The sequence below is a fragment of the Myxine glutinosa genome, chromosome 2 (assembly GCF_964187855.1).
Source record: "Myxine glutinosa chromosome 2, kmMyxGlut1.1, whole genome shotgun sequence".
Classification (NCBI taxonomy): Eukaryota; Metazoa; Chordata; class Myxini; order Myxiniformes; family Myxinidae; genus Myxine; species Myxine glutinosa.
In genome coordinates, this window is record NC_136262.1 from 251,499,803 (window position 1) to 251,526,946 (window position 27,144).

At 42.6% G+C, this 27,144-nt stretch overlaps 1 protein-coding gene across 3 annotated transcripts in view; it reads right to left on the bottom strand.

The window, feature by feature from the left end:
• Positions 1-27,144, bottom strand: part of HTR4 (5-hydroxytryptamine receptor 4) — a 140,704-nt gene that overhangs the window by 96,728 nt on the left and 16,832 nt on the right. For all 3 annotated transcript variants that reach the window (XM_068105931.2, XM_068105930.2, XM_068105932.2), the window contains exons 2-4: positions 17,639-17,741; positions 16,516-16,632; positions 6,078-6,278 (exon numbers count right to left, since the gene is read on the bottom strand). In XM_068105931.2, coding sequence (XP_067962032.1) covers positions 6,078-6,278; positions 16,516-16,632; positions 17,639-17,658 — 338 coding nt within the window. In that variant the 5' untranslated portion in view covers positions 17,659-17,741. The remainder of the gene's footprint in view (positions 1-6,077; positions 6,279-16,515; positions 16,633-17,638; positions 17,742-27,144) is intronic.

Below are 27,144 nucleotides of genomic sequence, written 5' to 3' on the forward strand. Positions count from 1 at the left end.
CAAGAGCATTCTTGCAACAGAGAAGGCTTGATCGACACATAGATAGATAGACAAATACATAGATAGACAAACACATAGATAGACAAACACATAGATAGACAAACAGAAACTACAGGTCACAATTTTAAACCCATCTTCACGAAACTTCACCAAATGGTAGATAGATATATGGACAGATATATAAACAGATACAAAGATAGATATACAGAACAAAAAGACACAGATAGATGGATAAGATAGATAGACACACTGATAGAAAGACAGACAGACACACGCCGACACACATACACACACACACACACTGATAGACAGAGACAGACATAGATAGGATAGACACAGATAGATAGATAGATAGAATGATAGATAGATACACAGACAGAAAGAGACACATCTATATATATATATATATATATATATATATATATGTATATATATATATATATATATATATATATATATACTGTATATACACATACAGTCACGTGAAAAAGTAAGTACACCCCATGTAAAGTTTTGACTTTTTCAGCATATTTCAACATACAGATATTTGATCTTCATTTCAACCATATTGATAGATAAAGGTAATATAATATAACAAATATCATGAAACATTTACATTTTGTAGTCCATTGTATAATTTAAATAAACATAAATGCAAATTTCGCATGTGGAAAAAGTAAGTGCACCCTTCGCTCTAATAGGTGGTATTGCCCCCTTTGGCAGAAACAACGTCAAGTAGGCGTTTCTTATAACTGTCCACCAGTCTCTGACATCGACTGGGAGAAATTTTTGCCCACTCCTCCATGCAGAATTCTTTCAGCTGTGCGATGTTTGAGGGGTTTCTTGCATGCACAGCTCGTTTCAAATCCCCCCACAACATCTCGATGAGATTTAGATCCGGGCTTTGACTTGGCCATTCCAGAACCCTCCATTTCTTTCTTTTCAGCCATTCCTTGGTGGATTTACTGGTATGTTTAGGGTCATTGTCATGTTGCAAGGTCCACCTTCGGTTGAGCTTCAACTTCCTGACAGATGGCCTCACATTATCCTCAAGCACCCTCTGGTCCAATGAAGAATTCATAGTGGATTCTATAATGGTGAGCTGCCCAGGCCCTGATGCAGCAAAGCTGCCCCAAACCATAATATTTCCACCACCATGCTTTACAGTTGGTATCAGGTTCTTGTGGTCAAATGCTGTCTTTGGTTTTCGCCAAACATGTCTTCTGGTACTGTGGCCAAATAACTCTACCTTTGACTCATCTGTCCAGAGCACGTTGTTCCAGAAGTGCTGGTCTTTGCCGAGGTGTTCATTGGCAAACTTTAGTCTTGCCCTGATGTTCTTTCTGGACAGCAAAGGTTTCCTCCTGGCACACCTCCCACGTAGATCAAATTTGTGCAACCTCTTTCTAATGGTGGACTCGTGCACTTTGACATCAACAGTGGCAAGAACTACCTGTAGGTCCCGTCATGACATTCTGGGGTTCTTAGAGACTTCTTTCAGCATCTTGTGGTCTGCTCTCGGGCTGAACTTGCTGGGGCGGCCTGGCCTGAACAAGTTGGCAGTTGTTTGGAATCTTCTCCACTTGTAGATGATCTTCCGGACAGTCGAATGATTGATTTCAAATTGTTTGGAGATCTTTGTAAATCCCTTCCCAGACTCATAGGCATCTATAACCTTCTTTCTGAAGGCCTCAGAGAGCTCTTTTGATCTAGTCATGGTGACGCTGCACACTTCAACAACAAAGAGCAAACCAAACTAAATGTCTGAGGTTTAAATAAGACAGGTTCCTCCAAGATCCTCTCTGACGATGTTCTAATCAATTGCACCTGAGCTGGTGCACCTGATTCTAATTTTAGGTATTTGAAGTAGTGATAAATGTAGGGGTGTACTTACTATTTCCACATGCGAAATTTGCATTTATGTTGATTTAAATGATACAATGGACTACAAAATGTAAATGTTTCATGATATTTGTTATATTATATCACCTTTATCTATCAATATTGTTGAAATGAAGATCAAATAGCTGTATGTTGAAATATGTTGAAAAAGTCAAAACTTTACATGGGGTGTAAAGTGAACTGTGAACTGTGAACACCTTTGAACACCTGTAAATCAGATCAGAACACCTGTAAATCTGTGAACACCTGTCTTATCTCAGTGACTCAGGTAGGAAATAGATATTTGCACAATAGTAAATAATTCCTCAATCAAACACGTTTTCTCTTATTACCTGCTCACCGAAGGTGGATGGAGGTTATGTTTTCACCCGGGTCTGTCTGTCTTTGGTTGTTACTTGCAAAATCTAAGATTTTAAAAGTGTATTTGTTGGTCTTGTGTGTTATTCTGTCTTTCTGTTTGGTTGTCTGTCAATCGCCTCAGGTCACAATTTTAATCCAATCTTCACGAAACTTCACCAAATAGTAGAATTGGTCATAAGGAAGAAGTCTATTGATTTTGAGATCAAAGGTCATCTTGAGGACAAATTTCTAAAATTGTAATTTTTCAGCCACTTAACTTGAAAGTTGAACAGCATTTGCATATTGAGTCACTAAATTGGGAAAACAACTTTTTGAGGTCAAAAGGTCAAAGGTGAACACAAGGTCAAACTTCTAAAATCATCAATTTTCATCCTATTAACTTGCATATTAAACAGCAATTACATAGTGCATCCTTGAATTGGTAAACTAACTATTTGAGCTCAAAAGGTCAAAGGTCATCTCAAGGTGAAACTTCTAAAATCGTCAATCTTAAATAATTATTTTACATCCGATTGACCGGAGCTTTGGTTAAGATTGTCAATTTAAATCTTAATGAAATGGACAATTTGATGTATCCATGGCAACTTTTGGGGGTAGGGGAAGGGGTGGATTTTGCACTCTGCACGACATCTTAGTTGTTTGTTACTTGACAAAAAAAAAATTTTTTTGCATGTATGTTGATCACTCCGGTTTGTGTTTGTGTGTGTGTTTGTGTTTGTCTGTCCGCTCGCTTATACTTGCCTACAGGTCACAATTTTAAACCGATCTTCACGAAACGTCACCAAATGGTAGAGTTCGTGGTCCGACAAAATCCTATATATTTTTGAGGTCAAAAGGTCAACATAGGCCAAAGGTCAACAACTTTTTTTCCAAATTTCTAAAATCCTCAATTTTCATCCGATTGACATTTGAAATTTGAATAGGATTTACATATCGGCTAACTCAATCCAACCACCAACTATTTTTGAAGTCAACATAAGCCAAAAGGTCAACATAGGCCAAATTTCTAAGATTGTCAATTTTCATCCGATTAACTTAAACTTTGAAGACGATTTGCATATCAGGTCACTGAATTATACCACAAATTTTTTTTGAGGTCAAAAGGATGCTCCACTGAGTGCCATTCTACTTTGTCCTGTTTTGCCAAGTGTCGCTCTATAAGTGATTTTTCATTTGTTTTTTCATTTGTTTGTCTGTCTGTTTGTTTGTGAACAGGATATCTCATAAAGTTGTGGACAGATTCAAACGAAACCTGATGGACAGGTTGGGTTTGTGACAAGGAAGAATTGATTCAATGTTGGTGAAGATTTTTTTTTTTTTTGTATATTAAGTCAAGGCTCGTGTAAGAGCTAACACATAAAACATATAATAAAGGGAGTGGGAGACAAAAGGAGGGGAGAGAGATAGAGACAGACAGAGAGAGACAGAGACAGACAGAGAGAGACAGGGAGAGACGGAGAGAGACGGAGAGAGACGGAGAGAGACAGAGAGAGACAGAGAGACAGAGAGACAGAGAGAGAGAGAGAGAGAGACAACAACAACAACAACAACAACAACAACAACAGTAGGCAACAGGGACATCTGTGAAGGAGAGAGGGCTGGGGCGGGATACACAGGATATACAAGATGGACACTACAAGAACTTTCAGGAAAGATTAACGGGGGTAGAAAAGATCAAGGATTTGGATGGTGGAAGATAAGAGATTGTGGTGAACAGCTGTTTTGAAGACCTGGATGGCAGAGGCGCATTGAAGAGATATAAATCCGGATCCGGATCAGATAAAAAAAAATTATATTGCTCAGATAATTTGAATAACATTTTAATATTCAGATAATAGATCAGATAATTTTTTCTTCACCATTGAGTGATGGCGTTAAAACTGACTTATACATGCATCACGATATCTCAAAAAGTTATGGACGGATTCGGCCGAAAGTTGGTGTACAGGTTTGGTGTGTGACCAGGACAAAATTATTAGATTTTGGTGAAGATCTCGATCCGGATGCGAGATCCGGATATCCGTGGTTGTTAATGAATTGCATTTATTTGTGCAACCATGACCCTCTATCAACATAGATGACTGTATAAGCCAAATAACAGATAATCACCAATAACTGACCTTTCAGATTGCATATAAAAGTGCTTGGTTGGAAAATATATGCTTCTCAGCTGTTGCCAAAGCAGGCCTTGTTTCCAATAATTACAGAAACGCAAGATCGATTTGAAGCATTTGTGAAAATGAGAAAAACATAACAATATCTGCTTTTCATGACAAAACTGTCGTGCAGAATCCCGAGTAATCGGACATGTAAAATGTTGCAGACAGTCGAATGAGGCGCTGTATTTGACTGCAGTATGACTCAGATTGCTGTCGAGTTTGTATTTGTCATTTACGCGCATGGATGAAATTCAACTGCACACGGGGTAGTCAGCAATACCCTGGTAAAGTGGAACGACAGCGGGCAAGGAGTCAAATGAAGACACAAGGGAAAAGCGGAAGCTGATTACTACGTCATTCAAGGAAGACACATTCAATTAAGCCTGCCCCTTGCTTTGTCGTAGGGCCAACTTCATGTAGTGCAATTCCCGAAGGCACCTTTATCCGAACATTGTGAATATAATGTTCCGTGTTGATACTTTATGAATTTCAAAGGTCGATTTGCTGAGTTCCTGTGACTAATAACATTGTCTTGGCAAATAAAATGGTCTGCAGGTGATGACATTGCAGTTGGAGTTGCACAGCAGTTCCGAACAAAATCATTAGTCACCTCTCTGTAAAGTAAGTCATGTAAACCCATGAACGTCTACTTTAAGTCCTCATTAGATGTTTAACAATACGTAGTGTTTTCACAGGTGTGAGAATTCACATATTATTATTATTCGTAAATGTCATCCAGATAAAAAGTGCAATAATAGAACGTTTACTCACACATAGGATGGTGCAAACGGTTTGAGGGGAAGGGGAAGTAAAGGCCCTTTTCAACTAATCAGTATGTTAAACAAATAGAGGCCTTGCGGCTTTGGGCAGCCAAACTTCAGTGGCCTCAATGACTTTGTCATATGATTTTCTTGCACCATGAAAGTACATCTTTAGGTGTCAGAATGAATGACGGTCACTCAGGGCTACGGCTGGACTGTCGGGTGGGCTATTCAACTGCTCAAAGCCATAGTTGTTAACACAGAGGCCTGTGCAAAGCACAGGTGATTCTCATGGAGGAGGAACACACCTTTTCGTTATTTTTTTGGGATACAAGTTCTAAACTCATGCCAAAAATTGGTGACAGAGGTTAGAAGACAATGCATAGACAGTGGACTAGTGGCTCAACATGTGGACACAAGAAGGGGACAAAAGAACAAAATTATAAGAGGGAAGGAAACATTGCAACATGCACACAGATGGGGGAGAGATAAGTGTAGGGAGGGTCAATGAGGAATAGAAAAATAATTGGTAGGGATGTTGGTACTGCACTGCTAACTTGAATCGCTGGAGGGAAGAGTGGGATTGAACAGACTGACGAAGGCGTTTCCGCAAGCGGGAGAAAAAAGCAACAAAGGAGTGCAGGATTTTTTGGGAGTTTCACAAGGAACAATGTGTGCCACCCGGGAGGGACCGGGGAGAAATGGAGAAATGGAGAGCAGGGGCAACAAGAACTGAGCAAAATATATATTTGGCACCTAAAGGCGAAATTGCATTCGACAATAGGCAAATATGATGGGAAATACAACTTCACTCTGCAGGTGGCATTAGGGTGGCATCCAGTAATGAAGAGGCGTTCCGTTTATGAGTGAAGAGAGCATATTAAAGATATAGCACCTGTCCAGTGCGATGCAGCAAAGGTGCATAATGGAGGCTGTAGTGAACATGACATCAAAAGATGTGCGGATGAGGCAGAAGGTGTGACCAAATGGCCATCCACCGACAGCAAGCTCGATGGCACCAAATGGCATCACCACGAGGGCAACCAGCAGGTCCGCAGTGGCCAAGGAAACCACGAAGAAATGTGTTTTTATTTTCCTGAAAAAATAAAAACAATCAAAGCATATTTATACGTCTGAAGCTTTCTGGACTTAAAAGCTTTCCGGCATTTCACTACCGATTCATCAACTGCCAGATGTTGGCTCCATGTAATATCAGAACAACACATTCCACAGTATTTTGTCACTTTCTTGGCAAAAAAGGTAAGTGACAAAATACCGTTCAAAATGTGACATCCATTATTCTCACTTCTCCGGCACAGTTGAGGTCATTATAAAAAGCCTTTAAAAACCCAGAACATAAGGTGAGAGTAGTATATCGTCTATTAATCGCTTGGAGCGCAACTATTAAATCATCACATTGACAAAGGTGAGGCCCAGGGGGTAGGTGGGAGAAAGGTGGGGACCAATATGGAGAAAGAGTAATTAGTAGGTTTGAGGATGATATTGCTAATGTTAAGAAAAAGAAACACAAGTTAAAATAAAAGGAAACTGATGCTAATTTTGTTAATATTGTGGCTTGAAATGTCATAAAAAGTTAACAAAAACGAGACTTTTGTTGCTCAGGCAAGATCCTAAAATAATAGGTTCTAAAATAAGAGTTTGGATTCTAAAATAAAGTTTTAAAAGATCCTAAAATATATATATATATATATATTTAAAGGTTTCTGATGCTAAAACCTAAATTCCTTACATTTACTTTAAATGCACAGTAGTCTGGGGTTGACGCGACAGCTCAGAGGTAGTGTTCTCTCCTTCAAGCTGCCAGGTGCAGGTTTGATCCCCAACCCGACTACAAAACCGACTCTCCCCCCATCGACTCTCCTCCATCGACTCTCCCCCATCAACTCTCCTCCAGCGACTCTCCCCCAGCGACTCTCCCCCAGCCCGACTCTCTCCCAGCCCGACTCTCCCCCAGCCCACTCTGTGCTCTGTCCCCCAAATATTCCTACAGGTCGCACAAGATCTGCCAGCAACCCTCTGATGGTTAAACTGCTAAAACCAAGACTCTCTGCTCACATTCACTTCTTCATTCCTCTTTTCTCCCGCCTGTGGAACAAACTCCCACACTCCCTTCAATCCCTCTCCTCCCTCCAGGTCTTTAAAACAGCTGTTCACCACCATCTCTTATCTTCCCCCATCCATAACCTTGATCTTTTCTACCCCCACTAATTCACCCCAGATCCACCTTGTTTGAAATTCCAACTTATTTCCTGGAAATCCTGGCAGTGTCCATATGTTTATACCTCTCCCACCCCCCCCCCCCCCTTCACATGCCTCCCCCCCAAAGCCCTCTCCCTCCCACAGATCTCTCGATGTCTCCATGTCTCTCGGTCCCTGCTCTCAAATGTTGTGTTTGTGTCCTTCCCCCTCTCTCCCCATCTTGTCTACCGCTCCCGATGTTATTTGTTTTATGTGTCGGTTTGTCTTTCTGTGTGATTAATGTTCGCTCTTTCACGAGCCTCGATCTTGTATACAAAAAAAAAAAAAAAAAAAAAAAAAAACTGGGCCTTGATGAAAGGGCTGTTCATTTATACTCAAACCAGCCACTGGAACACTTCAATCCGCTTGATGTATCGGCGAGTACTAGTGGTACTATTCCCAACACTGATGAAAACAGTGAGGACAATCAGGACAATTTTTCATCCACGTTAACTTCAACTTCAAAATTGAAGAAAGGATTTTCCCTGATATAAGATCGGAATTTTTAAATGACAGGAAAATAGGGCCTACTTATCTTCTACGTATTGTATCGTTTACATAAATCTCTATTTTTGTTTTATTTACCCTGTTTTCTGCCTTGTTTGTAATGTTAAGGTCAGGTTTTTGGTACTGGTTCATAAGTGTTTGATTGAACAGCGTTCGACATGTGGAAGGGAAGGGGAGGTGTGCAAATCATAACAACAATAACAAAACTGAGTTCCCAAAATAAAAACTGCAGTGAAGTCGATGGCGCGCCATCGCAAATCTCCAAACTTGTCACCTCGAGCAAATTTGAAAGATGGCAAAATGTTCCACCAGGAATGACGCAATATCAACATTTGGGTTTAAAATTGTTTTCCGTTTTGACCCCTGTGACCCTAAATCCCTACCCCCTGGGAAATGAAACGGGAGTCAAATCAAAAAAATGTTGAGAAATGTGCATTTTTTTGGTATTTTACCTTTGACACCACGCCAAGGGGCAGAGCCCAAATTTATACTGCTCTTGCATCTTTGTGCCATGTGGTGATCATAACTACAAAGCTTGGTGAATGTATGCCTCACTGTTTAGGAGGATTCAGCGTGACAGATGGATGGATGGACACATGGAGCCGATTACAATATTCACCGCCCCCCCGCCCCCCCCCCACCGTTTTTTAAAAAAGCGTGGGGATAATGACAAAGTACTGTATTGTGTATAAGGGTTTACATTATTTGTCACTAAAGGAAACATTCCAGCAAATTTTATCATGTTGAAAAGTACAAAACAAAAAAATTTTTAAAAATTACGTTTTGTTGTTGATGTTCAAAAATCTCTCCACATTCCCTTCCCCTGAATCTTACTAAAACACACCAATTATCTGTGTGTATGTATGTATGTATGTATGTGTGTGTGTGTGTGTATGTATGTATATGTATGCATGAATGTATGTATGTATGTATGTATGTATGTATTGTTGTGGTTTTGAGAACCCACACTTGTAAATAAGTATAACATCATTAAAGGCTAAAGGTAGCACCCCATAGATAGGCCACAAGCAACACGTAGGTCACCATAGGACATCAGTTATTTCTTAGTATGTGTAGATAAGGCATTTCCAATAGTTGAATCAACGTTGTGTCAATCAAATAAGGAGTAGGCCCCATTCGTCCATTTTGACAGGCTCCCTCTCCAAGCGACGCCATTAAGCGCGCCCTACAGTCTGTACCCCACGACCCTCCCAATTGTTACGCGCCTTGCCAGCAGCGTTCACAGCCTCGCTGGGCTTCCGCCCAAACGCCGCCATAAGCCACGAGGTGAGGCCCGGAAAAAGGGGGCGGAGCGCCAGGGAGAGATGTGGCCACGTCACCCAGCCGTCAGGGCGGGGCCAGTAAGCAATAACCAGCCAACCAGGGTTGGGGTGACATAGCCTGATAGGCGTGGCTTTTGGGCTTGCGGAGCGATCGCTGGCTGGATTATAAAAGCACGAGCGCAAAGCCCTTTTACAGGACTTGTTGGGAGAGCGCACTGGTTGGTAACAGCACTGCGAGGACGAATGCGCTTGATCATGGTTGAAAGGACTTGCACAATTGGTGGTTGCGTACAGGACATTAGAGAGGAGGCGTTTGGCACGAGTCGTGCAAATATTACGTACGCCGCCAGGATACCAGCCTTCCCCCGTGATATAATTGTCCGTTCGCGTTACACTGTGAAGATCTGCCTGCCGGGTTTTCCATCGCCTGGACCGGCGCCGGACTGGAGCCTGGACGCGCTGGTGACCTTCCAATCTGTTCATCTGCAATCCCCGTGTGAGTGACTGTGTGTGAGACGGGCCCGTTTGTCCAGGGAATACGTTAAGCCTGTGATTAAGACTGCCCTGTGTGCTTTTCCTTCCTCTTTCTATCTTGTACATTTCTTTCGTCTCCTCTTCTTCTTGTACATTTGTTAATAAATTGCCCTGTTCTTTCTGGTTTCCTCTTATCCGATCGCATCAGTCTTTTCTCTAATTGGGTAAGCGTGGCACGATTCGGAACCGCTACAATCGGGTTTAGTCACATTGGTAACAGCTCGGATTGCGGATTGCTATCCACTTGGTATTTTCCATCCATATCCGTGATTCGAGCGGGAGTTATTCCCTCGTTTCCGATCGGCGTTAGTAATTAGGTAGTAGCGAATCCCTAGGCCTAACAAACCCTACCTAACGCCGCGCCGGGAAGGACATTATAACTTCCAGGACTCGCGTCGGCCAGATAAAAGGACAAGGGGATTAACCCCCTGTTGATAAGGGGAGAGCCGACGTCGGAGATCCGTAACAGTATGTATGTGTGTATGTATGTATGTGTGTATGTGTGCATGTATGTATGTATGTATGTATGTATGTGTGTGTATGTATGCATGCATGTGTGTATGTATGTATGTGTGTGTATGTATGTGTGTGTATGTATGTATGTATGTATGTGTGTATGTGTGCATGTATGTATGTATGTATGTGTGTGTATGTATGCATGTATGTGTGTATGTATGTGTATGTATGTATGTATGTATGGATGGATGGATGGATGTATGAACCTTATAAATTTGAAAACGGCTTGGCCGATCTATAGCAAATGTGTGTGTATGTATGCATGTATGTATGTATGTTTGTATGTATGTATGTATGTATGTATGTATGTATGTATGTATGTATGTATGGATGGATGGATGAACCTTATAAATTTGAAAACGGCTTGGCCGATCTCTAGCAAATTTTGCCTACAGTATATGTTCTGGGTACCCAGGGTCAGGTCAAGGGTACACAATCCCCCTCCCTCCAACGCCTCCTTTTCCTCCATTAGGGTGGGGAGACAACTTGCATTTTTTTTCCTGTACACGTGGAATAATTCAAGTGGTTTAAGGAAAATTATAATGGATTCTAAAGGATAATTCAAATGGATTTTGTTTGTTTCTAGGCTTTTCCTATTTCATATTAAAAATGCCAAACTGAACCTTTGGTAGCGGAGGTAAAAAGGAGGAACTTCACCCTCACCAAGACTGTACTGCATATAATTGCGAGATAATATTTTACATTTAGATATATAATCACGCCCAGGCCATTTCATATCTCTATCCGCATCATAAAAGTTGGGAAACATTGTTCCTGGATAATCAGTTGTGACGTGTTGGTCTGATTCACGTTCGCAACCGATGGGGTCGAGCAGAAACGTTTCATAAAAGATTTCACTACATTATGTATTTAAAGCGAATCGATTATGTTTTCTTGGTATTTGTCTCAGTGAATTTGAAGCTGATGGTTCATTGATTAAATTAATTGGTGGAATTGTGCCTGGAGAAGGTAATCTTGACACACACACACATACACACACACACACACACACACACACACACACACACACACACACACACACACACAAAACAGTTAACCCTTGCTCAGTTGCATTTCATCTGGCAATTTGCTCTTCACATACTGAACTATTCACTTGTATTTATGTGTGCAAAGTCTTACAACTGGAAGTTGCAATTGATTTGCGAAGGATATTGTGCTGGTAACCAAAACTTCTAATAATTTTAACCATTAAATCTTGCTATTGGTAGTGACCATCCACGATGCCAAAAGTGTTGTATATACAGCAATCAGAATATTGTCCTTTTGAAAATATTATAAAACTTCCTATCAAATATTAGGGGGTGAGAGGCAGGCAGAGTCTCAGTGGTTTAGATATCTTACAACTTTAGAGTCTCTCTCATCTCATCTCACAGCTCACAGTGAAGGTTCACTGTTCATGTGGTCTCAATCAGCCAGTGATGGAATGAACAGGAATAATAGGGTTTTTTTTATTTGTTTTTTTGTATCCAAGATCGAGGCTCATGTAAGAGCTAACATTAATACAACAACAACAACAACAGGCATTTTAAGGCAATTTTACCTGCAAGAGCGGGGGTTAGTCTTGCGGGCCCCATGACAATCTTCTCCATTTTGCCCTATTTTCTGCATCTCACCTTGTTAACCCCCTTGCCCGCATTTCTTCTTCGACCATCTTTAGCCAAGTCTTTCTCGGTCTTCCCCGTCCTCTACTTCCTTCTACATTCATTTCCATCACTCTTCTCAACCAGTCACTTCGATCCTTCCTCAACACATGACCAAACCATCTCAACGTGTTTCTCTTCACAGCATCAATCACAGGCTCTATTCCCATCATCTTTCGCAATTCATCATTTGTCTTCCTCTCTCTCAATGATACTCCACACATCTACCGAACCATTCGCATTTCCACCCTTTCCAGCCTTCGTTGCTGCTCTACGCTCATTACCCATGTCTCGCTCCCATAAATCATAACACTTCTCACACATGCAGCATACACCTTTCCCTTCAGCTTCAACGACACTCCCCTTCTCGTCAGCACGCCACTCAGTTCCCGAAACTTCTTCCATGCACATCTCACTCCAGCAACCGTTTCCGAGTCTGATTCACCTTCTCCATTCAACATGTCTCCTAGGTAGCAAAATGTTTTCTTACCTTCCAGCTTCACGCCGTCTCCAAGATACATCTCAACATTTCCTCCATCTGCAGCTCCCTCTGTGCACACCTTACACTTGAATGTAGCTGCCACACTGGATAATGACCCTCTCAAACCACTACATTTTTGATGAACCCACTCAGCGCACATTGTACATTGAATGGAGTTCACTCCGACACCCTCCAGCACACAGCACACGGCCACTTCCCAGTTCTTTCCACCTCACCACATGTTTTACCACTTGCCACCACCTTCGTCTTTCCGATATTCACCTTCAGACCTTTCCTCTCCATACATTCCTTCCACTTGTTCATCTTTTCCTTCAGTCCATCCATACTTTCCACAATCAACACCAGATTATCTGCATACAACAACTCCCACGGTAAACCCTCCTTTGCGTTCTGAGCCAGCAACTCCATCACAGCTACAAATAGGAGTGGACTTAGTACCGACCCCTGATGCACTCCCACCTTCACCTCAAACTCACCACTGTTCCCGTCCTTTGTCCTTACAGCTGTGCACGCTCTCTCGTACATTGCCATCACTACTCTGATCAACCATTCCTCCACTCCTAACTTCCTCAATGCCCATGTCACTACTTTGCGTGGAACCCTATCGAATGCTTTCTCCAGATCAACAAACCCAAGAAACAACTTCTTCCTCTTCTCCATGTACTTCTCCTACAACTGCCTCACAATAAAGAGCGCATCTGTCGTTCCTCTTCCTGGCATAAATCCAAACTGCATTTCGTCGTTCTTCACTTTCTTCCTTATCCTCCTCTCCAACACCCTTTCCAATACCTTCATTCCATGCTCCAATAACTTTATCGCTCGGTACGAGCCACACTCCAGAGGGTCACCTTTCCTCTTGTATAGAGGGACGAGGGTACTCAGTTCCCAATCCACTGGAATGCGGCCTTCTTTCACCACCAGATTACAGATCTCTGTCATTATCTTCACACCCTAATTTCCCACTGTTCAACATATCTCCCACAACTCCCGTCGGACCTTGCGCTTTTGTACTCTTCATTGCCTTTATCGCTTCCTCAACTTCCTTCTCAGTTATCTTCTCTGCCGGTCAAAAAACTGGGTTACTCTCTATGTTGCCATCCCATTCATTCGCTGCATTCAACAGCATTTCCATATATCTTTCCCATCTTCCTTTAATTCCATCTGGGTCCACAACGATTTGTCCCACTTCATCCTTCAAGCAACTCACCCCCATCACATCACACCTCTTTTTCGCTATCTGCTTTACAATCCTGAATACTGCTCTTTGACCCTCTTCCGAATCCAAGCGCTCTCCAAACATTGCCCTACATGCCTCCTGCGCCTTTGCTACCTCTTTTTTGCAGCCTTCTTGGCTGCCTTATAACTTTCATGTCCTGCCTTTTCTGCCCACGTACCCTTCGCCTTCTGCCACTGCTTGAACTTATTCCTCTTCTCATCAATCCTCTTTCCAACTTCATCATCCCACCACCACATGTCCGAGTGCCTCGGTGGTTCTTTAGTCCACCCACATACCTCACCAACGGCTCCCAACAGACTATCTTTCATTGACTTCCAACCACGTTCAAGCTCAACCACATCATCCTCGACCCTACTCAGCCTCTCTTTTAATGCCTCCCTTTCTGTCACCTCTTTCAGCCTCCACACCTTCATTCTCGGTTGGTACTTCACCCACCGAGCTCTCCTCGCACCTTTCACCCTTACGTCGCAGACAACCAAGTGGTGCTGTGAAACAGCCTCCTCCCCCGGGATCACCTTTGTGTCCCGGAGGTGCCCCCTATCTCGCCTATGCACCATCAGGTAGTCAACGGTTGTCGTCGACACACCTGATGTGTACGTAACAAGCTTATTATCCTCTTTCTGGAACTGAGTATTACAAATCAACAAACCAGCTCCATCAGCAAACTCCAAAATCCTTTCACCTTCTACATTTCTCACACCATATCCGTAACCCCCATGAACTCCCTCAAAACCGTCCATACTCCTCCCCACATGTCCATTTAGGTCTCCTCCTACCACAACAACTTCCTCATCTTTCACGTTTTCCGTCAGCTTCTCTATTGCACACCAGAACTTGTCCTTCTCTTCATCGCTCCGACCGACCTGCGGAGCATATCCCGAGATGACGTTCACCAAGAGCTTTCCAATCATCATTTTCACCATCATCAACCTATCACTCACTCAAGTCACACTCACCACACTGTCTACAAACTCCTCAGAAAACAGGACACCAACACCATTCACGCCCTCCGGGCACCCTTGCCACACAAACTTGTATTTCTGTCCCTGCCTACCCTTCACCATTCTCACACCACTTCCCTTCCATCTCGTCTCCTGCACACAACATATGTCCACTCTTCTTCTGATCAATACTTCCACCACTTCTCCTGATCTCCCTGTCGTTGTCCTTACATTCCATGTCACAAACGTCAGAAACCGATCTCCACGTCGGGCATCAGATGTTTCGTCATCATAAATGGAATGATTTCCACCCTTGCTTCGATCGGGTTCCCCACCTTGAATTTTGACGAGAGGGAGTGAGGTCCCCCACGGGGTATTTTGGGCTGTACCCTGCCCATATGTAGTTGTAATTGTCATGGTTGCCTTTCATGGTTCCTGAAGAGCTAACATTAATCACCAAAAAAAAACAGACAAATAAAACATATAATAAAGGGAGCGGGAGACAAGATGGGGAGAGAGAGGGAAGCACACAAGTACAACAGTAGAGAACAGTTGTCAAAACAATTTTACAAAAATGTTGTGCGATTAATTATGGCTAATCATCTGCAAATATTTAATTTCCAAGATACCACATCACCCCTTATACAAGAACTAGTAAAATTTCATGATCACTCATTAATTATCCTATTTTTAATTAGTACTTTAATCTTGTAGGTTCTAATAATAACTTTGTTTTCTAAACTTACTAACAAAAATATTTATACTCTCAAGCAATTGAAATAGTATGAACCATTATTCCTGCATTTATTCTTATTTTGTTGGCTCTTCTATCGATTCAAATTCTATACCTAATCTGGATCTGTGGGAGGGAGAGGACTTGGGGAGAGAGAAGGCATGGGAAGGGGGGGGCGGGGGTGGGAGAGGTCTAAAACACAAGGACACTGCTAGGGCTTCCAGGAAAGAAGTTGGTATTTCAAAAAAGTGGATCTGGGGCAGATCTGGTTGCTGGCAGATAAAAGATAAAGGTTTTGGATGGGGGAAGATAAGAGATGGTGGTGAACAGCTGTTTTAAAGACCTGGAGGGAGGAGTGGGATTGAAGAGAGTGAGGGAAAATGTTCCAGAGGCGGGAGAAAAGAGGAATGAAATAGTGAAGGTGAGCAGAGAGTCTTGATTTTGGCAGTTTAACCAGACGAGGGTTGCTGGCAGATCTTGTGCGACCTGTAGGAATATTTGGGGGACAAAGCACAGAGAGAGCTGGAGGAGCAAGGCCGGAGAGGAGTCGGTAGAAGACAGAAAGACCACCAACCTGCCTGCGGTGAGTAAGTGAAAGGCCCTCGGAGATAGCTTCATCTCGGGAGATTCCAATGATTCTGAAAGCTTTGGTTTCAACAGCGCGAAGGTAAAATGATCAACCATCCACTCCAACCTATCATCGAGTTTGGATTTTTATGAGGCCTCCATCCTATCCAAAGCGTAATCTTTTAAAATATGGTGTGCCACCAAAAGGAAGCGAAACTACGCGGGATAGCCTGTTTAACATTCAGTCTGCAATTGCTGGGATGAGAGGCTATCTGACATTGGTGTCCTCCGCTGGCAGTACACCTAACGGGAAATTCCATGGGATCCAATTCTGTCAAATCTAACTAGGAGTCAAACGGCAAAACGATCATGACACCTGACATGCGAAGCTATCGCAAAATAGCCTCGAACGCATCACAACTACGACCTCGTCTCATCAGAAAACACAGGCATCAAGTACACGGCAAATAAGATAGTTGCAGCAAAAAAATACCGGACAGAGTTTTTCGTGTCACATATTTCAATTCTCGCTCAAAACAACCACTCTCGCAGTCCATGAAATAGCTTGCAGATTTTGCTTTTTCATACTTTACCGGAGTTGTCGATTGAACAGCACGGACAGAATCACAAGAAGATTTCCCAGGACTGCAATCAGGATGATTACGCAACAGAAAAACGTGAATATATAGTTCTTTAGTTGTTCTCCATCGCTGCGAAACACAAAAGACTTTGAATCAGCCATGTTTACTCTGCAAAGCATAGTTGTAAAAAAATATATATAAACTTACAAAGTGGTGCACTTAACCTCAGCAACCCATTATTTATACACTCATTAAATAACTGTTTATCAAGGATCGAGTCTCAAAAAGAAAAGCTGCAATAAAATGACATCTTTCGCATGACTTCGGCCATAATTTTATAACCATAATGTTCAGGAAAATTGATGAAGACAACTCGTTGTACAAATATAAACGTCTAGCACTAACCTAACCCTAACCCTAACCCTAACCCTAACCGCATAAACGATAAAGTTAAGTATCTGCATCAAGACGTCTAAGTCATAAATTACACAAAGTTAACAAAGCAAAGGTTGTGTTGCAATCACACTGTTAAATGCTTTCAAAATTCCCAACATGTCCTTGTTAAAAAACGCATTAAATGCTACAGCACTTGAAAGTAAAAGAAGCTTGTGTTTCCAAAAGCAACGATGCAATCGCATCGGGTATAATCCGATTGGGCTCATCATTGAAAGAGCTTCTTTAATTTACTGAAGACTTTACTATCAACAAGGACCTCATGAGACAAGGTCAAGTCTACTCCAAGCCTTAAAGTGTACTTGGGATTTGATGGAAGGCCTAAGGAGACACCTCCATATATATCTATCCGTGTGAGGGGATTCTGGGCCGGGGAAGGTGAAAGTCAAGATGTGAGAAAAATAATTTGAAAAAAGAAGAGAATTGGTGGGAGCGGAAAAAGAAGGATATGCAGTAGGTGGGAGAAAGTAGAAGGAGATTTGGGAACAAATATGAGTAAATGAGGGAAGAATGAGTGAATGGGGTGGTTTAATAAAGGAGGTTGCGGAGGTCGAATTCTGCCATTTTGTTTATGTCAATTGCAGGTGGCACCAAATGTTGGAGCATATCGACATCATCATGTTGCGGCCGTGGCCGAGAGTAAAAGAGGAAACATGTTTAACTTGTGTAAAGAAAGGCTTACGTGTTGTTATAGATCTCCATTCCTAGAGATCACATCGATTTTGATAGCCTGCACTGAAACAGCAGTGGAGGCAGCAGGTGTGAGGGCTCTTTTGTGAAAACACCTGCACACCAAAAAAAATCCTCAGGAATCATGGGAATCAATGGGTTCCAAGATCATACAGGAAAATTTCAAAGTGTATTACATCATCTAATCAATTTAAATCATTATATTCTTATTACATTTACTGTTTGATTCTGATGTACCATATTCTGTTACGAAGCGTCCGTTGTACCGAAGGAGTTTCTTGGCAAATGTTAAACTGGGTGGTTTGCCATTGCCTTCCCAGCAGCACTCAGAGCAGGAATTTGTAATATATTCATGTTGCCAGTGATATGTCACCTAATATTTGCGAAGGACACCGTAGGATCTTTAACGTCCAACAACTAATGCCGCGGAACACTGGATGCCCGGTTTGAAGTCCACCCGAGGGACATTGATGACTCACCGGACCTGTGAACTCACCCTGGATGACAATTATAGCTGGGCCTGGATTATGGATTAATTGGGCTGATCGGATAGCTTCTTGCTCACCTTTGGCCTGTCTAGATTGGATTCAGATCTCGAACCAGCTATAAACTGTCACCCTGTTGTTTCGCATGCAAGGCGGTTTGCGCTGTAGTGCTGTCCATCGGACCAGCGGACCCTCCTGCCAGTTCTTGCCGGAGGTATATCCTGTGTGTCCTTTGTGAAGAGTAGGTTCACTATCGGCGCATCCTGGCCAATTACCAAATTCCTGCCCTAACTTCCAGGGGGAACTGAGGGATGAATTCACAGAGGGATCAAAATGTCAAAAAAGTCCAAAAAAGTTATAAGTCAAAAGAGGTAGCACTAACACTGTATGGGATTTTAGGGAAGTATCATGGAACATTGTGGACAGTTTTGTGCACCACATCTATAAGGAAGGGCATATCTGCCAAAGCGCGACTACCTATATTCTGGGACTAGATAGACTAAGCTATGTTGTGGGGCTGAAAGAGACAGGACTTTTGACATTAAAAAGGAGGGGGTTACAAGAGGATCTAGTAGAGATGTGAAAGATAATGAATTTTGGGATGACAATTGTAACTGTGACGGTTTGATCAAGTTTCATTTTTCCGCAGTCACATCCATCAATTTTTAGTGAAGAGTCGATCGGTGCGAAGCGTAGCATGCCATCGGCTGAAGTGTTATTTCTCGATATGCTGAAGGTGGAATTAAATCTCTCAACTAAGTGTCACACGTTTTTCTTCTCTTTTTAGAAAACGTGACAATTTGGAAGACATCTGCACTCAATTCCTAAGGACTTTAGGCTCTTACACACACAATTCCCTTACCTTTTGGCGACAACAGCTTAACTTAATTTTGGCTACAACAACTTTTGACTTAACTTTTGGCAACTTTTGGCTTCCTCTAATTATTACCAATGATGCACATTTTCAAACGTTCTGAGCACAAGCAGCCATCACATGACGACTTCACGCAGTCGCCAGAGTGAAACTGAGAGATAACGGAAACTGTGTGAATACTATTACAACTGTAAGTTACAACTGTCAGCTTCAACAAACATTTTCATTTTTTCAGTTACGAATGATAGTCTGGACGAGAGCTAAGTGCACGCAGACAAAATAACTATGCCAGGCCTGGTGATGATCAATTAATGAAACTAGTGAGGTACCCGTGCCTTGCACGGGTGGGAGGCCAGAAGCAAACAGACAATGCAGAAATGGCGAATGCTAAAGCATGAAACCAATAAATTCCACATTCCTGTAGCACCTTCAGTTGCACGTCAGACATGGACAGCAAGTTCGTGAAGGACTTCCATGAAAAACGTACCCGTTTGCAAACAAACGGGTACGTTTGTTCCATACCCAGTCAATGGCGAATCTGCATATGGCGATCCGCGAATTTCACGTTTAGAAAGTAGAAACCATCACGGCATTTCGTCATTCACTTGAACTCAATATCTCTTTTTTCATTCCAAACAGCATAACTCCAATCACAAATTAAATAGCATTAATATAAAAAAATTAACTTTTAACAACATTCGTGACATAAACAAATATTTAAATCCTGAAGTGAAGTTCCGTATGGTTGGGTGAACACAATTACGAATTCAAAATCGTACTTGTATTCACTCAATTCCAATCCTCAATTGATACTTCAACAAAATACTGTTTTAAATGATGGTTGTATTGGGATATTATCAAACCCATGCATTGCCGTCATCTGTCCACTTCCGGATTCGCTGCAGGTTCATAATTCTCATCAAAATCTAAACAGTATTTGTAGAATTTCAATAAAGCCACATCACTGTTCATGTCGGTAAATATTATTCCATCGTGTTTGGAAAAACTGGAAGATTGGAAAAATTGGAAGAACAATATAGCCTATTTTACTCCCAGGGGGTCCCAGGATTACCCACCCAAAATATCGTTGCGATCGGTTCAGCGGTTTTTGCGGTACCTGGGAACAAACAGACGGACATTGAGTGAATTACAGTAAGATAGTTCAACATTGCCATCGTGCCGCGGATTAAACTGTTTATCATTTCAGGGAAATTTGACTCGGCACAATGTTGTCACAGGTAAATAAACCGTGTGTGTGTGTGTGTGTGTGTGTGTGTGTGTGTGTGTTTGTGTGTGTGTTTGTGTGTGTGTGTGTGTGTACCTGTTATAAGTACAGTCGTGGCCAAAAATATTGGCACCCTTGCACTTTTTTCAAATAATGCACCATTTCTTCCAGAAAATTGTTGAAATTAAAAAATATTTTAGTATCCATACATGTATTTATTTGGTTTGCAGTGGAATAAAACAAATAAGGCTGAAAAAATTACTAAATCTTAGCTTAATCCACACAGAAATCCTAAAATGGCCCGGACAATATTATTGGCAACTTTTAGAAGTTGTTAGAAATAATTACATTTTGAAGCAGGTGATTCTCCTTTACTTTGGAAAAGATTATTTTTATATTGCAGGCACCTTTGGGTGCCTGCAATATAGAAATCACTCATTCAACCAGTTTGAATGGAGAAAAAGAGTCATTCTGCTGTTTTGTGTCACGGTGTGTACCGCAATGAGCATGGAGAAAAGAAATAAAACCAGAGAATTGTCTGAGGAGGTCAGACACAAGATTGTAGCCAAGCATGGACAATCACAAGGCCACAAGTCCATCTCCAGAGACCTTGATGTTCCTGTGTGCACCGTACGCAACATTATCAGGAAGTTAAGCCCCATGGCACTGTCGCCAACCTCCCTGGATGTGGCCGTAAGAGAAAGCTTGATCAAAGATTGTAGCGAAGGATTGTTCAAATGGTGGAGAAAGCACCTCGATCACTGCCAAACAGATTCAAGCTGACATTCAGACACAAGTTATGACAGTTTCAACTCGCACCATCCGGCACCAACTAAATGAAAGGGGATTCTATGGAAGGGAGACCCAGGAGGACCCCACTGCTGAGAGGGAGACAAAAGAAAGCCCGACTGGAGTTTTACAAAACACACCTGAACAAGCCAAACTTCTTCTGAGAGAATGTCCTGTGGACAGATGAGACCAAATTTGAGCTTTTTGGTGAAGCACATCATCTCTATGTTTATAGAAAACAAAATGAAGCCTTCAAAGAAAAGAACACCTTCCCTACAGTCAAACATGGAGGAGGTTCAGTGATGTTTTGGGGTTGTTGTTCTGCCTCTGGCACTGGGTGCCTTGAATGTGTGCATGGTATCATGAAATCAGGAGATTACCAAGGCATTTTGGAGCGCAGTGTTCAACTCAGTGTCAGAAACCTGGGTCTCCGTCGAAAGTCATGGGTCTTGCAGCAGGACAATGACCCAAAACACTTCAAGAAGCACCCAAGAATGGTTCAAGACAAACCCTGTACTGTTCAGAAGTGGCCAGCAATGAGTCCAGATCTAAACCCCATTGAACACCTGTGGGGAGATCTGAAAACAGCAGTTGGGAAAAGGCACCCTTCAAATCTGGGAGAACTGGAGCAGTTTGCACAAGAAGAGTGGGCCAGACTGCCAGTGGAGAGGTGAAGGAAGCTCATTCATGTTTATAGGAAGCGCTTGACTGCAGTTACTTTGTCCAAAGGCCGTGCTACCAAATATTAATTATCGGGTGTCAATAATTTTGTCAATGCCATTTCTTTTTCTTTTTACTGATGTAAAAGGATATATTAAGTTCTGAATCAAAAACAAAGGTTCTGTAATATTAACATTGAAATAAAGAATTGTGGAGACCAAATACTTTTGTCAATTTCAACTTATTTTTGGAGAAAATTGTGAGTTATTTGAAGAGGTGAAAGGGTGCCAATATTTTTGGCCACGACTGTGCACACCTATTGGAATTCTTCAGTGTTATGTACAAACATAACACAAATATGGGACAATTGTGATAACTGAATTCATACTTATCACATAAAAACAATACGTTTGGTTCACCACAGGAACGTAATTTACTTCCATGATCCCAGGTCCTCTGCGAAAAACGAAAATACAGGAATTTACATTCTGGGAAAACCATGTGCAGGTGAGTCGTGCCACAAGATGTATTACCTATATTTGCCTTTATTCATTTTAAATCTTTCCTTGCCAATTTCTTACCCTTCAGCGCTCTTTCATTCATGCTGCAGCTCTGATGAATCATTTTCTGTCCTGCTGATTAAGCCATTAAGGCAGAAACAGCACTCCATGACTGGGGTTGATGGGAACTTTTACAATTCCATGCAAACTTTGCGAACTTTCCCATTTTTGATAGTGCTCTATGATAATGTCCTGGATGCTGTAGCAATATATCCTTCCATCTTTCTGTTAAAGGTTCAATAAGTCAGAAATAAACCTGAGTTTATTAAAATAACACGTTGACCAAACACGCAGGATGCAGGTCATCACCTGGCAACTGACTCCGCCCACCACGGAAATGTAACACCGTTACGTCATGCGTAATACCGAAGGGTCTTGCGGTATCCGACATCTCCCCTTACCTTCAAACAGACGACACCCTAAATCACCCCCAAATCGATCAGTATAAGTATTTATGTTACCACAACTGTCGATGACCATGGACATGGTTATTGGTTGGTTGGTTCTTCTGATATTTGAGGTGAATTCGATTAACCGAATGCTACCGGATGTAATGACTCATCAAATGACGTTTGGAAGAATTAATGTGGTTATGGTTCAAAGATAGAGCTCTACTGCTATAGGTGAGGGCGAGTCTACCGGAAGTAAGCTGTAACACGTGCCCTTTTGTGGTTTGTTTTCAACGTATCCAATCACGTGACTGTTGTCGCGAAGGGTGCACTAACCGGAAGTTACGTAGTTTCGCGGGCGCCTATTTCATTGATCTCTGTGTAACAGTAGCCGAAAGCCCGGGAATGATGGAGACACACCCGTTCAGTGAGCAGCCATGATGGATCCACTTTATTATACATACGTCACAGGAACGCGTCATCATTCCCTCATTAGCATATGTATGAGCTGTACTTCCATAACATCTCCCCCAACAAATAAGCCTGAAAGGCTTCAAACCCCCAATTACTCATAAGCAGAACAAAGCACAACAAAATGTTTAATAAACGGTTATTTCTAAAGTATCAAACTAGACCACATATCAGAACAACAAAAACCGAACCAAACTTTAAAGCAAACTGAGCGACACCATCAGGGTGGAGTACCTGACTTTAGTATTTGGTATAAATAGTCCAGGCCATTATTCTGGCCCAGAACCTCTTTCTCGCTTTAATTAAAGATCAAGTCTTTCAACTGGCTTAACTTTTCTGCCAGAGCGAGTTTTATACTCGGCGGATTTCTCAGAGCCTTCAGTTCCAATATCAATTGCAGTTTCATCCTCAGGCTCTTCAGGAACGTCTTCTGAGCATGGCAATGCAGAAGGTGAAGAAGGTACGGACGTATCAGGTTTGAGGTGGCGTCTGTTCCTTTTCAGGACTCTGTCACCAATACGTATACTTTATGAGCAAGGAGTTTCAGGTGTCGGGGTGGAATAGATAGTGCCCAACTGTTCCCATGTCGATTGATCACCAGTTCTTACTCTAACTTTTTCACCAACCTGAAGTTCAGGTAGAATCTGAGGGGAATGCCTCCGATTGCAGTAGTAAGCGTCTCTTTCCTTGGCCTTGTCATCGTTGCTCTTCACGATATCAGGGTCGATCTTGTCTGCGTTTGGTAGAAGATTCTGGGGCAAGGTCGGCATAGTTGTCTTCAAGCTCCGACCCAGCATCAACTGTGCAGGTCTAAAACCTGTAGGCTCAATAGGAGTATTACGGTAAGACATCAGCCCTAGGTACGGATCAGGTTGGCGCAGGATAATTTCTGCAATGTGTACAGATTTTTCAGCACATCCGTTGGCCTGTGGATACCTTGCGCTTGCGGTCACATGTTCAAAGCCATATTTTTCAGCAAATTTTGCAAACTCCTTGGAAGTGAATTGACTTCCATTGTCTGAGATGAGAGTATCAGGAATGCCCCAACGAGCAAAGGTTGACTTAATCATATGAATGAGCATTTCACTTGTGAGAGATGGTAAGTATATGAGCTCGTTGAATCTGGAGTAGTAATCCACCATGACCAGGTAGTGTTTCTTGTCAAACTCAAGGATATCGGCCGCTATCCGTTCCCATGGACGAGACGGAAGGGGAGTAGGGATTAAAGGCTCTCGCTTTTGAGCCGGCCGGTACTTGATACAATGATCACACTTACTGACATAGTCCTTGACGTCCCTACTCATACCGGGCCACCAAATACAATCATTGGCTCGGCGACAACACTTCGTCACTCCCTGATGTCCATCATCATGAATTCTTTGAAACATCTCCGCCTTCATGTTGGTTGGTATGACGATCCTAGAGTCGTACAATAACAGTCCTTCGTAGATGGACAAATGCTCACGATTTTCCGAGTATGGATCGAGTATATCCGGATGGTCATCCATGTACTGAGGCCAACCATGGATAGTGTAGTCAATCACACGTTGCAAAACAGGGTCCAGCCTGGACGCATCTCTGATGACATCTAACTTTCCCTTGGATGCTGCAAAACCTGCCTCGATTCCATGAGCGCATGCATCCACTTCGTCAGACAACTCGCCATCTGAGGCATGTGCTGGGAGTGTACTATGGGACAATGCTTCGGCAACAACCATGGACTTGCCTGGCACGTGTTCTGCTACCATATTAAACCGCATGATAAGGCGTTGGTATCTCAAAGGCACTTGATCCAGGTCTTTGTTGTTGATTAATGGCACTAAAGGCTTGTGGTCAGTGACCAACCTAATGGTCTGTAGCCCCCACAGGTATTGATAATTTTTTTCGCAGACCCAAACCGAAGCAAGGCATTCCTTTTCGATCTGTACATACCTGGTTTCTGCAGGACTTAGTGTGCGTGATGCAAAACTCAACTCCCTATTAGACTGCTTTAGTAGTAAGACAGCTCCGATGCCGTAGCTGCTACCATCCGCACTCACGGTTATCTCCTTATTTGTATCAAAGAATGCTAGGACCCTTGAAGAGGATAACAGTTATTTTGCCATCTCAAAAGCCTGAATTTGACTTTGATCCCAAATCCATGAAGCATCGTCTCGAAGTAGATCGTTGAGCGGCTAAATCACGACGATAGGTTAATGACATAACGGCCTAGATGCGCAAGGTATCCACGCTTGAACCCATCAATATGGGTTCAAGCGGTTTGTGGTCGATGACAAGCTGAAATGTGGGTAAGCCCAGTAGATTGTGGCAGCATGTCTTCATTCCACAAACTACAGCCAGAGCTTCGAGCTCAATCATCGAGTAACAAGACTCGACATCACTGAGATAACGAGACCGACACTGAACAAGTTTCCACAGATGGCAGTGTCGCTGGAGCAACGCAAACCCAAGTCCGTTGAGACCAGACGCATTGGTCTGTATCATTGTAGGTAGCGAAGGGTCAAGGTGGTCAAGAAAAAGTGGTGATGTAAGAGCACGTTTGGTAGCAAGAAATGCGCTGTCATGTTCGGCAGTCCAATCGAAGACTGATCCCTTTTTCAGTAAACTCATGAGAGGATCCGCCGCAGTCTAAATCTTGGTGGAAAAACTATCCAACTGATGAACGAAACCAAGGAACGACCGACCGTAAGTCAGTGACGTTGGTACAGTAGGTGTAGGAAAGTCCTCAATTTGCCTGGATTTGGCATGACTGATGATGTAGCCACAAAATTCAACACTGCCCTGAGTGAACTGAAATTTTTGTGGGTTCAATGTGGTACCATGTTCACAACATCGGAGAAGTACATTCCGCACCTGTTGAACATGCTCGTTGAATGTCGCTCCATAGGTTAGCATATCATCGATGACCCTGACCGTAGTTTGGATTCCATCAAGAGCGATCTCACCTCTGTAACAATATTCATCTGGACTCACACTGAGGCCCATTGGAGCTCGCAGGTATTTGAACCGACCCCACTGTGTCATAAACATGGTGGCCTCGTCCAGAGGGATTTGCCAGCATCCCTTAGTTGTGTCATACACAGTGTAGAAGCAAGCGTTCTTCACATGTGAGACTGCCCCCAAAAGGTGTGATGAGAGGGTATACAGGGCGCTTGACATGGCGGTTCAACATGTGAAAATCCACGCACATGTGAATGCGACCGTTAGGTTTCTTCGGAGTAACCACAAGTGGATGACACCAATCCGAAGGCTCGCTTCCCATTGAAGAAATGATACCCTTGTTCACCATGTTGTCGAGTTCTGACAACTTGATCCTGCCAGGCCAGTGGTAGTGGGCGTGCCTTCCGCAGCTGGAAACGTATAAAGTCATCCGACAGGTTAATACGCATAGTGCCGCCCTCCATAAGGTGATTGCTATCGTCCGTGGTGAAAACGTCTGGAAATTCGGCTATCACATGATCCCGAACCTGCGATCGTTGTTGCTGATTAGGTTGATCACCAAAATCCTATGTGCTGGAATTCATTTTTGACATGGAATGCGAGTCATCACCGGATCAACTGACTGTGTTATGTTGTACAATCTGTGTTTTCATATCACACAATTCATCGAATTATCTATCTATAATTCCACTAATCTCTGTACGTTTGTACGTTTGTCTGTGACCGCTGTTTCTCGACAACCACGGGTCCGATATACTTTTAACTTGCCAGGTATATTGCTGGGGACCCGAGGATGTGCCTTTTCAAGGTTTGAAATTAATCGGACAAGTACTTACCGAGCTATGTCCAAAAAACGCTTCAACCAATCAGAGAGCAGCGAGCTATCACGTGTGCCGAACGTGGCGATCAGACTCTACCTCGGACGGCACATTTGACAGCGTATTCATTTATTTCACGTTGGAAAACTATGTTGCCGTTAAACTATGTTTTAAAACGAATTCAAACTGCGATTAAATTAAAACGATTCATCGTAACTGCGACGATTTGCGAACTTCCGGCAGCCAATCACAGAACGCTTTGTTGCGTAGGCGTGGCCGATGTGAGA